Here is a 14,989-nt window from a genome sequence, read left to right on the forward strand (position 1 = left end):
TATGTGATAGTATTTTAGATTGGATAAAATGTAATAATTCCAATTATCTTTGAAAACAAATTTTCTGTGAGTTAGAATTTTAGGAAAATCTTCTATCCAAAGACCCGGCAAATATTTCTGACCATCTTGTTCTAATATAAGGTAATGGCAGAAATTATACTAATGGCTAATAATTTAGGAAGAACTAATGAAACTTGAAAAAAAAAAAAAAAAAAGATCATGTGTCCCCATTTCCTCTTAGCTCTATGTCCAGGTTCCAGACAAACTAATGAGAAATTGCCCACCATAAAAAGGACTGAACAAAATCCACATTGTGAATTTCTCATTTTCACACCTGCTTCCTATAACACTATGGCGCCTTGCCTTGAACATATAAAGTGATGGTTAAATATTGGAGGTCTGCTGATGTGTCTGATATGCCAGAATTTTCAAATTAAGAAAATAATTTATCAGTGGATATAGTTTAAATGTTAATTGGAAAGTTTACCTATCATTTGATTAATTATGTTCTGGTTCTGGACAAGTGGTTGGCAGTATGAGAAAATTTGCATCGAGCCTGTCCTCAGAGTTTCCTTGTGGGGATTCCTTGATGAGCCTGTTGCACGGAAGCAGGAAAGTAGACATCTGGAAGTTTCTTCCGTTAGAAGTTTCCAAGTTCCTTAGCAGAGACTTGAGTATTTCTAATTTGGCCACTCAATTTTACTGTCTCTGTTATTCCAAAAGCTGTTCCAGTGCAAATGTGGGCCCGTGCTAATTTTCACTGGTTCAATTTGTCAGACTATAATAAAGTGCTCTCCAAACCCACGTTTTAAGAATTTCTGATGAATAGCAAACTTTCACCCTAACAATCCCTCTTTTAATCACAAATGATACGCACAGAGAGTGCCTTCCTCTGTACACTTGCATGTTTAACATTTTTTTGATATTAGCAGATTCTTTTCTGTTTTGGATAAATCTGGTTTTTCCTGGCTGCATAATTGAAAGTTTCCTGGCCCCTGCTGGCTGTGGTTTCCAATGGAATATAAACCATAAGTTCTAAGTGGACTCAGTAAAAAACATTTGCTTCTGACTTTAGTAGTAAGAATTTGAATCAATCAGAAAATTACCAGGTAATTTGGAAAAAAAATTTTTTTGAGCTATAGGAGTAAGGTGTTTTAAAGGTTGATAAAAGACATACTCAAAAGCTATCAAGCATAGATAATTTAATTGTTTGAAAATTTTAGACTTTTAAAATTGAATTTATTTCTGTCACTCATATTACATATTGCAAGCCTAATTTCCCAGCTTAATTAGCATGTGGCCTGTTAGCACAAACTTATTAGGAATGAGCATTCTCATAGCCAACTGTTATCTAATTTCTGGGCTCCTGAGAGCGACTGCTCTGTTAATGCTGGGAAGGGTGGGCAAGGCTGGGGGAAGCCACTGTGCTGCTGGCTGGCTGTCAGAATGCCCATGTGGCATCAGATCTGAAAAGGCACACCGCGGGCAGCAAGAAGAGACTGGCACTGTGAGCATCCTCTGGCCTCAGTTCTCTGATTCTCTTTGAGGCTTTTACTGAAGGCTGTGACACTCACCTACACACAAGAGGTGCGGATGGGAATGTGGGGCAATTATTTACTCCTTTTAAGTGATTGGGCTGGGCTTAAACTAGACTGTGAAGGATTCTTTCCTTTTTTTAAGGAATCAAATTTACCCAAGAATATGCACCTTTCTGTCTTCCTACCTTCCTTCCTCCCTCCCTCCTTATTTCCATTTCCTTATCTCCCTCTCACGGTTATTTACAGCGAGGGCCTGCTTTGCACCAGGTGCTCTGCCTGGTCCTGCGGGGGATGAAAAGTTGACTCAGAAGAGGGCTGCCTTGCATGGTTTATTCTGGTGACTATTCCCTGGTCTGGTTTTGGTTATGCCTTCAGGCATTGCTCTGCTAGTTCTTGGCAGACCTGCCAGTGCCAGACCTCCCCTCCGCACCTGTAGAGCCGGCAGCACCCTGGCCTGAGCCCTGAGCCTTCCACACATCTTCTTTGCCTCCTCCAGTGCCCGAGCCGAGGGCAGGTTCCAGAGCCTTCTGGCCGCTGTGTATCAACTCACTCCGTCTTGCCTCCCAGGCTGCTTTATTTGTCCCTTTTCTGAGCTGTTCTTTCCGATTCCTCCCACTCCTTCCTCTTCTCATTTTGACTCCTTTCCCAAATCGCATTGATCATCTCCGATGAGCCGGCTTAGTGTGAAAAAATAAAGGTTCTAATGATCCACTTCCTTTCTGCCGCTGTTGTTTATTCCAGACAATAAAGATATGCCACAAGTACTCCTCTCTTGGAGCTGAGGGTACAAAAAAGGGATCCTAAATTCATTTGTCCCTTTCCACAACCCTCCGAACTCATCCTAAAGTTATTTCCCAATCACAGAACATTAGTCCATATGTTTACTTGTTAAAGAGTGAAAGGGTGTAGAAGGTAAAGGATGAGATTCCACAATATGATTGAAATCTTATCTTCAGGTTATAAAATGTTAAGATTCATGTCTGGAATAGAATCCAACACAGGCACATATTCTACTTGAAAATTTCATTCCTACAACTTAATGCAGTTGGAAAGAAGTGGTCAGACCAGCTACCTTTTTTTTTTTTTTTTTAATCACATAGATGTACCCAGAGTGTGTGTCCTTCCCAAACCTGGCAACCCTTGAGACGACTGCCTCCCTCCTCTCCTGCTAATCAAATGTGACCCATTCTTTATGCCACAGGCAAAGTCCCACCCCTTTATGATGGCTGCCTGGGCATCCATGAGCTCTTTGAGGGCCCAGTCCCCATCTCAGCCATCTTTGTCCCCCAGCAACAAGCAGAGCCAGGTACCTAACAGGGACTCAGTAGAAGGGTGGGGCATAAGTCAAAAATGAACTTTCTTGAGCCTCCTGTAATCCCTCCAGGCGCTGCACTCTAGTGTACTTGGTGTCTGCAGCACTCACTGGGACATGTCATAATGTGCCTTCCGACATTATTCATTAGCCCCTTTAAGACCGAATGCTTTGTCCTTCCTACCCAGATTGTCTGTGCCTTGAGGAGGGGGACAGTGCTTCATATTTCGTCCATATTGATCTCTACTGCCAAGTTCAGAGATGGTGTTCATGAATATTGTTGATTTAAAGCCTGCTTGTTTTTGTTTGACAGCAGTGTCTGTTGGGAACCATGTTTAGAAAGCTAATTTTGCAGAAGCCATAATTTCATTGTAAGTAAATCTATGAGAGGGGTTTGGTTTCCATGCGTTTCGAATGGAGAGGTAAATTACCAGCCAACTGGTGCTTCGCTTGGTTCAACCACATTTACTGAGCATTTATTCTTTCATCTGACACCAAACCAAACAATGTTTCTGCCTCATGTGGGTTCAGAGTCCATGGGGATGTCTTGTCGTCCAGCCCTGAACTGGGGATAGTGCTTGTCCCCACCAGCTGGCCACAGATGATCCGTGGGCAGAAGATGCGGCTGCAGCCACCCTGCCTGGACCTTCCAAGGTGGTGACATTATTATGGACCTGCTGCTCACGTCGTGCAGCCCCTCCGGGTAGTGCTGAATTGCTGCCTCCTACCCCATCCGAGTCCCTCTTCTGGTAGCCAGAAGAGATTTTGCAGTAAGTTAGCAAACTTGATTCCAAAAAGTCTGCACTGTGGCTTTTCAGGAAACTTCAAACTTACCTGCTTACGAAATAACACCTGACAAGGCTATCACAGGTATTTCGAGCTGTGTTTCAGCCAGCCAGTGACAGAGGGCTCACGTGTTGATTCCCTGGCACGTTCCGCCGGCAGCAGCAGCACCGCCGCCCCCCAGCTCCCTCCGTCCCCGCCTCCCCCGGTTCCGACTGTTGTGCTACGGCAGGATTTGGTGCGAGCCTGGGCAGAGCCCCGCTCCACGGAGCAGCCTTCCCGGCTCCGCTGCAGCCGGAGTCTGCCGAAGCGATCCTCGCTTCCCATCGCGCACAAACGCGAGAAGCTCCTTAAGGGGACCCGCCCGCTCCTCCGTGCAGCTGCAAACCCGCGTCAGTGCGGGCTCAGCCACCGCAGCTTCGGCCGAAGCATGAGCGGCGAGAGGAGGGGCCGCCAGCCGGAGCGGGTGACCGCGGCCCGCGGGCCCGGCGCGCTGTCGGCGGCTGCTCGGGAGGCTCCGCGCGCCGCCTGAGCCTCCTGCCGCGGTCCAGAGGCTGCGGGCGGCGCGTGCTGCGGGTGCCTGCGCGGGGCTGAGCCGTCGCCCGGACGCCAGCCCGCATTGAGACGCGGCGGCCGGGGCCGGGCAGAGCTGCCCGCGGTCCCCGTGAAGGCTCAGCTCTCGGCTTCTGCGACCGCCTCCTCCCTACGTGGATGTGGCTGTTGAATCGGCCGAGATCACTGCCCGGGAAGACTTGAGAGCCTGAGCCACCCTCCAGCTGCTGTGACAACTTCGGGGGGTTGGCTGTTTACTTCTCTGGGTCCCTGGACTCTGTCCCGCACCGCAGCCACTCCGGCCACTTCGCCGGCTCTGAAGTCAGCCGCCGGGAGTCCTCGACGGCAGCCCCGGGGAGGGGAAGCAAGTGGGGGTTCAAAGACGAGCAGACCCCCCCGCCCCCCAACTGCTCAACCTCTCGTGACTACCTGTGTTCTGGGGTTCTGAGAGGGACCACGCGCCGCCCGGGGAAGCAATGCAAGTCTCCATAGCCTGCACAGAGCACAATCTGAAGAGTCGGAATGGTGAGGACCGGCTTCTGAGCAAGCAGAGCTCCACCGCCCCCAATGTGGTGAACGCAGCCCGGGCCAAATTCCGCACGGTCGCTATCATCGCGCGCAGCCTGGGGACGTTCACGCCTCAGCACCACATTTCTCTCAAAGAGTCCACCGCGAAGCAGACTGGCATGAAATATAGGTATGGACATAAGATTCCCTCTTCCCCGGGGTTTCCGGGCTCTATTCGGGTGCAGTAGAGACAGTAAGTCGGTTTGGGAAAGTGACTTACTCGTGGTGGGTTGCTTAATTTAGAATTCTCAGGTGTTTCTAAAATAGCTCCTTAGGAGGATGGAAAAGCCCAGCGTGGTTGTGTGTGTGTGTGATTTTTAAGTTATGTGGCCCTTTTTGTATATTCTAAAGTGGTGTGAACACCTTAGGAGCTGTGTAAATTCCAGTCCACGGAAAACCACCACCACCACCACCATGCAACTGCTGGGAGCTGGTATTTAGAACTGGGTAGTTTTTCAATAGCAAATGTGTTTGTCCTATTTTATGCTACAGACTGTAGTTGCTGTGATTACACTACTAAAAATTGTTTCCTCTCTAGTATTGCACTCTCAATTATCTTTTGAAAGACCAAGGTAACATGCTATGCACAGCTTTTACAGAAGTTTTGTGGCAAGAAGAAATACCTATAATGGTAAATTAGATTAAACACTGCCATATTTAAATCTAAATTACTGCTTGAAATAAAATGTATACTTTGTCGTGAAATATGAAGGAAAAAGTTAATTGTTGCAATACTACTAATTTCTTCATAAATTTTTAAGCTCTCTCCTTCTCTATGTTGTTTTCCATAGTTGGGAATCTTCCTGATAATAATAGCTGATGCTCTCTCTAATAGGGAATGATTTAAATTTGATAAGTAGAAAATTTCATTATTCAATTATGTGACTCCTGCCTTCTCATTGTATTTTCTTTGTAACAAGCCTTCCTGACTTTATTTCTTTAAAACTCCTGTGCTTCTAGTTTCTAAAAGTGTTTGTGGTTGTGGAGGAGAGAAGCTACCAACACACCTTCCAAAGGCTTTAGTTACTCCAGTTTGCAGATATGATTTTGTTAATTATTTACTTAATTATCTCTCATCTTTGCTAGGAACCAATTTTAGGATAGAATGAACTTAATACAATTAAAATACTTAACACCTAAGATTGTATTTCTCTTGTGCGGTTGCTGAAATAAGCATTTAAACCTATTTCTATAGAAGTTGCTCTTGAAAAAAGTTTTCTTTGCAGAGTTACAGGAAAGCTTCACATTGCAAAAATGTCAAGCGCTGTTGTTTTGGTTTATTTTTGAGCCATTAAGAAAGAAAGCTCTCAAGTGGGAAAAAGCAAAACCACCATAGCTAAAGCTCTTTGCCCCAGCGGCAGTGCAAATGCGAGCCACCTGAGCATCGGCCACCCATTGAAGTGTCAGTGTCAACAGTGTGAATAGCTCTGCTTCTCCTGATCTACCTGTGGTGGATAGTGGGGCCCCACAATGGCAGTCCTCTAAATGAGACTGCAGTCTCGAGCGCTCTGGTGTTTCCTACTGCTGCTGCTGTGGAAAACATGCACCCAGCCACTGCCCGTGGACACAGTGCTGCTCTCTGTGCAGTTCAGATGCTGAGATGGAGATGGCTGCTGCCTTCATGGGCAGGGCCTCCAGGACCGGGACACTCCAGTGTTAAGGCAGATCACAGAAGGTGGTTTGAATTGTGGCCTCCAGCATTTTAGCAGCACTATAAATTTCGTTTTAGTAAACCAGAAGAAATATAAAGTAATGCCCCTCATTTCTTGTGGCAGTTTCATAGTTGCTTGTGGATAATTGTGTTGGAAGAGTTTGGTCTTTTGAGGGCTTTTGGAAGTCAGGAGCTTTCCATTAAGGTTTTTCTTGTAACATTACGCTCAACTCAGATTGGATAACTGTCTCTGTTTCCCAAAGCTCAGTGTGCAAGCAAGATTTGCTTGGGCACTTTTCATTACTGGCAACTAAGGACAGATCTTCTCTGACAAAAAGTTAGCCATCTGGGGTCTTCAGTATCCTTTGAGTTATTTGTTGTTTATGGTGACAAACAAGATGCCTCTTCTCCAGTCCCCCTCTTATTCTGAACCACTCCATCTATGACAGTCAAGTGGTTTGTGTGTGTGTGTGTGTGTGTGTGTGTGTGTGTGTGTGAATGTGACTTATCCCTTTCTTTCAGATTCTACTCAGAGTGACCTTTATGAAAGAGATTATGAGATTATACCAAAAGTATGCCAAGCTTTCTTAGGGTTCGAAGGGAGGGCGAGAGACTAACTGTATGCTTTATAAAAAATGATAGAAATATTTTTATTGGCTTAATTATCCCTTTTTTTAAACATTGTTGTCACTAAATATAATGTGCAGATATGGACTACTTGTTAATGATAACAAATAACAGATAATAAAAACTAATGCCATACAGTGGGGAAGGTAATTAGCTTGAGTAAACAATCTGGAGAAGGCCTGAAGGAACTAGAATGGAAAGTTAGTGGCTAATTGTTGTCATAACAATATTCTCATCCTTGAAAGTGATTTTCACAGGCAGAGCTTCCAGGGAGATCTATAAAACCCCTAGAAGGTCAAATATACTGTTTTTGTGTGTGTGTGCATTTTTTATGAGAGGCTTTATAGCTTTCGTCTGAATTCAAAAAGTGTCTACTACTCAAAAATTGTCAACCATCAGTGTTGTCGAGTGAAGAGGCACTCATTTAGTCTGCAGATATTCATTGAGCACCTACTCTGTACCAGCGGCCCTGCTTGAACTGGGCACACAGAGGTGTAGAGCCAGACAAGGTTTGGGGCTTACATTCAGGTTGGGGAAACAGACTGTAAATAAGAACACAAACAAACGAAGGATAGGATTGTCTATTGTGAGGCATTCTTAGGAAATCTGTGTTTTGGAGGGTGATAGTCATGCCTGGGCTGACTTAGTTTATCCATTTTGAGGCTACAAACCCTGCGTCAGTTCCAGAATTAATGACTACATGTTGGGGCTTGAGTAATTGTGCCCATGTCTGCCACCCACTTTGCTATCCCAGGGACTTCTTTCAGGTTCAACCCTGCTGTTAAGGTTCTACCTGGCAATTGAGGACCTACTTATACCCCTGATAAATAAGTAGAATGCATTCTACTTATACAATGCCTTATGATTTTTAAAGCCCGACTGATATCATAGACTATGATTACTATCTATTAATTAAGACCTCATAAAATTGGGATTTTAGATAGAATTAATATGCACTTGTGTAAAGCAACTGAATTCTGTAAGAATAAAATGCTCAAAGCTTCTATTACATTCACACCTTCATTGTGCATGACTCTTGCATAAAATTTGCTATTGTTTCAAGGCTGAAGATGGAAAAATCCACCTGAACATTCCTCCATTCAATGCTGCTATCAGCCCAAGAGAATAAGATTCCAGCTAATGTTTATCCTGGGGACTATTACGTATGTACATAACATAGGATTATTCCATTTCTTAGTGGTTTTAGAGCTGTGCTTTGTTAATGCTTAACAGTTCCTTTGTTTTAGTTTTGCATGTATTTTTAATCTCAGAGCTCATACTGTGTTAGTTTGACATACATGCACAACCACACATGATAGATATAGGTATGTACATGACCCTTTCATCCTAAGAACAGCAAATCACTCAGAACAGAAGTTAAGCCATCCTTGTTTGTCTGTTATTTGTTTGTTTGGCTTTTTTGTTTGTCAGTTAGGTAACTTTTTAGAATGACCCAGATTCTAGTGTTTGACATGGTCTCAGAGTTTTTGTCATTTCAGGCTTGAACACATTTGTACTGATAAACTCCCTTTCCCCCATTCTGAAGTTGCTACTTTATTTCTAGAACATTTTGACCATAGATGGACCCAATTTCATTGAGAAAAATTTTGTTTGAAACATATACATCTATGTCAATATAACCTTTTGCTGTATAGTTACATAAAAGATGCTTTAAAATTTCTAAGAGAATTCTTTATATAAAGAACTATTGTTTATGCAATAATCTTTAAATTTCACTAAGAACTTCACTTTGTTTTCCATTTTTTTATGTTAGCTGCACTTTATCATTAAAATCTTTTTGAAATAATTATAGGTTCACAGGAATTTGCAAAAGAAAAAAAAGTTCAGAAAATTTCTGCATACCCTTGAATTTCATGTTTCCCCAGTAGTAACATCTGGCATAACTATAGCATGATATCAAACTTAGGAGGTTGACATTGGTACAATCCACAGAATTTATTCAGATTTCACCAGTTATGCATGTATTTATTTGTGTGCGTTTATATGTCTATGCAGTTTTATCACTCGCATAGATTTGTGTAACTGCCACCACAATGGAGAATCAGAACTCCTCCAACGTCACAACATCCCCTCATGCTAACCCTTTACAGCTACACCCACTCTCTGTTCGCCAATCCCTAACCCTTGGCAACCACCAATTTGTGAGCCATCTCTATAATTTTGTTGTTTCAAGAATATTACATAAATGGAATGATACAGTATGTAACCTTTTGAGACTGGCTTTTTTTTTTTTTTCACTGAGAAGGTTTGTGCAGAGAAGTGGTAACAGAGCTGTAAAAAGAGGTCAGAGCATGGCACCATAGAGGTCAGGGTAAGCCATTCAGACATAAGGTGAACATCAGCGATGGCGGAACCATTAAGGATTTTTGAGCAGGGTGTCTGGTTACAAAGTTCTATTAGGAAAGGAATAATCTGGCAGTGGTTCCAAAAAAAATATGAGTAGTTGGTTTGAAATAAGAGAATTTATGTTGAATTCCATAGCACTCCCAATTTTCCTATAGTGAATCAAGACTATATGGAAAAGACTCAGGCCAGATACCAAATGCCTTTCCCTTGCCATTCTGCTCACGGCCTCTTTATTAAAGCACACTTCCCATCCACCGTTCTTTACCGCCCACAAATAGTGGGCAGATTTTGAATCAAAGCAATTCAAGTGAAAGATCAATCTTGTCAGCCAATTACATAAAAGGCACCGAGTGTGTGTGTGTGTGTGTGTGTGTGTGTGTGTGTGTGTGTGTGTGTGTGTGAGATGCAAGTCTCCGTATGGGGAAAAGTGGGAGGAAATAGGTGGGCAGAATAGGGGGAAGAGAAGAGCCAGCTCTGTGGCTGTGTTTCAAATAGAAATATTTGATTTTAGTCCAGAGGAGAGAGCAGCTTGGTTATTTAAAATGCCAAGTTTTCGGGGGTTTTTTTTCTTTTTCTTTTTTTTTTTTTGGTTCTTTTTGGTGAATACCATTATCATTTCCACTGACACCTGTGGGTGTGGGCTTTCCCCTCTGCCTCAAAGCAAAGTGGCTAGAATGGGGAGGTGGAAAAGCCCTCTTAAAAAATTAGTTGCTGATTCAATCTCAGAGTTTATTCCACCTCTGCAAGGCACCAGTCAGAAGTCTGGCATCCATGGGATGGTGAGAAAATGGTAGGAGGAGAGGGAGCCTCCTGGAAGTTATTAGGCAAACGTTGCTCCAGTTCCATGGTTCTGGAAGTGTGTGCATGGCGGGTGGGGCAGGTGGTGGGCATGTGAAGGAATCAATCCAAAGAGTTTCCAAAACAGCTTGTTTTCTAGCTGCAATTCTCAATTTGGTTGCTATACATGGAGTCCTTAATCCCAAGTCCACTCAATGACCATCTTTAGAAACGCACTCATTTCAGAGAAATTCTTTTCTTTTTTAAATTTCTGCAAACATTTCCATTTATGGTAAATTGAGAAATGTTCTGAGAGGAGGAAAAACATCCCATTCCATTCAAAAGGAAAATTGGATTTCTATATTTTACTTTGATTTTTCAAATTCATTTTATCAAATTCAGTCTATCCTTAGTATATCAATTCAGGAACAGTAGGAGATTTGGGTGCAGTGAATCTGATCAAAATATAGGACTCTTGACTTTGAGTATCCTTAAAAACCCCTTTTAGGAGAGAAAAATCCTGTTATGAGAAGAATTGAATTCACAAGCATCAGTTCATACTTTTCCTTGAAGAATTTTAAAGCCATTCAGATAAATAGCAATTAGAGATAAAAAATGATTCAGTGTTGCAAGTTAATCATGTTGTGCTCATGTTTTGTCACCAGTTTCCGCTCTTCAGAATTAGGAACTAGAGTGATTGAGGATGAAGAATGTAAGACAAAAGTCTTTTAAAATTCCATTTCAATATCGAGAATTACTAATACTACATGATCACTAGAAATGAATAAGTTAGCAATGGATGTTGTTGAGGGGACTTTAGATGCCACCTCACGCGGTCACATAATTTTATCTGGAATGACCAGTTCCTTGGTCAGAGTTATCCAGGAAGCTGAGAGGGGGGTCAAGGTCAAACTCAGGACTCCTGACCTCAAGGGCAGGGCTCCTTACGCTCCTTTAACTTCTACATTGTAGTTTCTTGGTTATGCCCCAATTTTCAATACAGGAAAGAAGCACAGTGCATGAAACACTTCTAGAAAGGACAATTCCCTTCTCTACATATGCATGAGCTTCACAGCTCTAGCTTTTATCTCGAGAAGTAGCAAAGCCCTGCTGTGCACTGAGAGAGCCAGACCAGCTTTCTCCATCTCCTGCAGAGCCGTGAGAACCCCAAAGTGCTCCCACGGCCATTCTCTACTGGTATATGTTCTGAAGCCAGACATAAATTAACTTCCAGACGATAGCGTGTTTAGTGTCATTGTGTCTAAAGCATCGGTGTCTCAGAAGGACGTGTACAAAACCATGGGCACAGACAACTGGACAGTGCTACCTGTCAACACTGGGAGGAAATACTCATTTGGGCATTCAGAACTGAACATACGGAACCCGTGGTTTCAGAGATTACTTTGAATGCTTGCTCCTGAAAGTTAGAATCGAAATACATTTAAAAATCTTAATTGCAGGTTGATTTTCAGTTACCCAGATTGGAAACCTAAACAGAAGCCCGACAGTGATTTTTTTTTTTCTTGGAATCGACAGCTAGGGAGGACTTTGAGAGCACTGGCACAGGCCATCTGTCCAGCTCTCATGAGAAATCTGTCCTGTTTTTCCAATTTGCACCATGCAGCAACTACATGTAAAGGCCTCTGAAGAAATATTGTGTAATCTCCTTTCACAGCAGTCACGAAAAATGTGGCTCTTCTTTCTAAGAATCAGGATAATTCATTAAGCTCTGAAGTCCTCAGAGTAAGCAATAGGTGAGTGTTTTTAGAGTTCTTGTCTATTGTCTGGACCCTAACAGGCAAGTCAGGGAGGAAAATGAAGATAGAAGATTGAGGGGGAAGAAACCAAGGGCACAGCAATGAGTCACAGGAGGCACACAGTGTCATGTGGGGATCTCAAGCTCTTGGTGACAGATGGAGAGGGGGATTCCTTCTTATGCTGGTCCTAGCAATTGCTCATCTGGCCTGACAGTTCTACTGCTGAACCATCCAAGAATCAAAAAAAATTTGCCATTACAAAATCTCTTATTGCAAGACTTAGCTTCTTTAAAGCTGTACTGGAAGCTTCTTGGTTGGTCTTTCTTGAGATGAAAGTGAGCTAGCTGTAATTTCCTGCCTCATAAGTCTTCCTGTACTTGAAAACCATTACTTCAACTCAGCTTCCTGAATTCCAGAATGGTTCCAGTCCTTTCCTCCTAAATTTAATTTTCTGATTCCCAGCTGTAATTATGACTATCATTTAAACCCTCTGTGCAAAGACTACCTCCTCTTTAAGTCATCCAGTGTTGGATTCAATTCCATGTAAAGGTCTAGACTTTTCATTGCAGAATAACAAGATTGCCTAATAATAGAAACATGCTCTGTTTGCATCCCCTCGTCATGCTGAACGTTTTATGAGAAAAAAAATTATTTTTAGTATTTTGAGCCAATTTTTGAAAAAATTGATGTAAAACATTTACAAAAATATTCTAACCTACTTAAAATAATAATGGGGGATGACTATGCTGACACATAGCAGCTCTTAAGAGATTATCAGCTCTAAAGGTTATAATGGTGACAATTGAAGCCCCTCAGGTTAAAGATATATGAAAAGGTCAAATTTGATATGTAGGTTTCAACGGTAGTTGAGTATCCAGATAGAAAAACTAAAGGTTGTAATATGATTAGTTTGCTTTTTGATATACTCTTCTAGAGTTGTTTTTTTTTTTTTAACTTTGCAGGTTTAAATATAAAGACAACTTTATCTGACTAGTATTATTAACAAGAAAGTTTCCTGTATTGGTAATTAACATCTTCCAGGAGAGTGCCCAAGAAAGGGCTCAACTATAGGAAATTCCAAGCACAGTGTTCTCCAGGGCGAGTTTGCATCTAGTGGAAGGCCCATCTGCTTTAACAGAGCTCTTACATAAGAAAAGCAGCCTTTTCCTTGAGGAACACATGCTAATGAGCCCCCCTCTTTTCCACTTTGAAATGAGTTTCCACTTTAAACTAGGTGTTTATGTTACTGATTTTTTGTTTTTAATGCTTTTGACCCGAGACCATAAAAACAAGTTCATTATAAACATAACTGGGTAGATAACAGGCTTAATGAATACTAACCAGCGAAGACGTCCTCTGAGGCATTTGATGAAAATATACCTTTGACTCACCACCACTCCAATTTCTACCTCTATATGCACAAGTGCCTCCATATTTACTCAAAAAACTGGAAATGTCAGAAGAAATCTTAGCAATCTGATCCCGGAGGGTTTTCATCTTGATGGAAAACATATTTGTTCAGTTTTAATGAAGAGAAAATAAATGAACTGCTATTATTATAAGACCCAAATAGAAAGAGACAGCTGGGAAATTCTTGGTCTAACATGTAGCTTCTCACTCAATAATGGCTTATATTTCACTTCCAAAGAAGGAGTGTAAGGTTTTACTTTTGCTCAAATACAGTTTCTCCAAAAGCAATCTTCTAGAAGTTGGGAAACTTGGATCTTAGTCCATAAAAGCTCAGGATTATTCCTTTATCAGAGAAGCAAGTGAACATTTGCCTGAGGACTCCAGTTCTACCAGATGTTTCCTGAGGGCTTCAGGCAGGACCTTCTGTGGTCCTGTTTCAAAACAAGAGGTGACTTAAAAGAGAACACAGCAAGAATCTTTAAGAAGTAAAACCAGAAATTTCATACTGTACTATTTTCCTATTGCTGCTTTAACAAATTACCATGAAGTTAGAGCCTTAAAACAACACAAATTTATTTTTTCACGATTCTGGAGGTCAGAAATTTAAAACCAAAGTGTCAGTAGGGCTTTGTTCCTCCTGGAGGCTTCAGGGTAGAAGTCCATTTCCTTGTCTTTTCCAGCTTTTAGAAATCACCTGCATTCTCTGGCTCATGAGTCCTTCCTCCATATCCAAAGCACATCACTCTAACCTCTGGTTCTGTCTTACATCTCTTTTTTTCTCATTTTGATCCTCCTGCCTTCCCGTTGTAAGGACTGCTATGATAACATCATGCCCATCTAGATCATTCAGCAAAGTCCCCTCATTTCAAAAATCTTTGACTTAATTACATCTACAAAGTTCCTTTTACTACAGAAGGTAATATACTCACAGGTTCAGGACATAAGCATCCTTGATGGGCTATTTTGTAGTCTGCCACACATATCATACAAATATGTTTTGCAAGAAAGGGGAGAGTTAAAGGAACCCCAGAGTAACAAGCATTATATTCTAAACACCTTCTCCAGAATCTAGGACTTGTTCAGGTGAGGCAAGATAACAAAAGGAATAACAGGATCATTGAAAATGCAGGGTGCTGGTGGATTCTCTGTGTAAGGCTCAGGTTTTGAAATAAAAGCTCCTTTTTACAGTGTGTGCCTCCAGTGTGCTAAAGCTTAAACAGTTTTATCTTGGCCTTGGCAATTACTATAACAGCAGCTACTGTCTGAATCTGCTAGCACCTACTATGAGTATGTCTTTTTGCTTTCAAGACCTAAGTGCAGTATAAATTAGTAGAAAATCAATGGACAGCCATAAAGGTCAGGGTGTAATTAAAATACCCATGGCTCAAAAAATATATCTGACTCCAAATTTCATGACTATAATCAGTGAGATATGGGAATCTAACTCCTACCTAGTACTTGGGGTCCTGGGAGATGTAGCAGTGTGTCTGTCTTCCTGTGATGCATCTGGGAGGCTCTGTGCACATCTTGTGACAGAACTTAACCCTTCCGTAAAAGGCACACTGTCTCTGCTTCATTAGCGTTGTCTAGCAGGGTTATGGAGAAGGAAAGGAGATTCTCATAGGGTTATGAAATTCTTTTTCTGAAC

General features: G+C 42.0%; 1 protein-coding gene across 5 annotated transcripts in view; it reads left to right on the top strand.

Moving 5' to 3' along the window:
- Nucleotides 1-14,989, top strand: part of KCNAB1 (potassium voltage-gated channel subfamily A regulatory beta subunit 1) — a 406,409-nt gene that overhangs the window by 137,339 nt on the left and 254,081 nt on the right. For 2 of the 5 annotated variants that reach the window (XM_063094901.1, XM_063094914.1), the window contains exon 1: nucleotides 4,662-4,882. The exons of the other annotated variants lie outside the window; for them this stretch is intronic. In XM_063094901.1, the coding sequence (XP_062950971.1) occupies nucleotides 4,662-4,882 (221 nt within the window). Of the gene's footprint in view, nucleotides 1-4,661; nucleotides 4,883-14,989 lie in introns of those variants that run through there. 5 annotated transcript variants of the gene reach the window in all.

Source organism: Cynocephalus volans, chromosome 1 (assembly GCF_027409185.1).
Source record: "Cynocephalus volans isolate mCynVol1 chromosome 1, mCynVol1.pri, whole genome shotgun sequence".
Classification (NCBI taxonomy): Eukaryota; Metazoa; Chordata; class Mammalia; order Dermoptera; family Cynocephalidae; genus Cynocephalus; species Cynocephalus volans.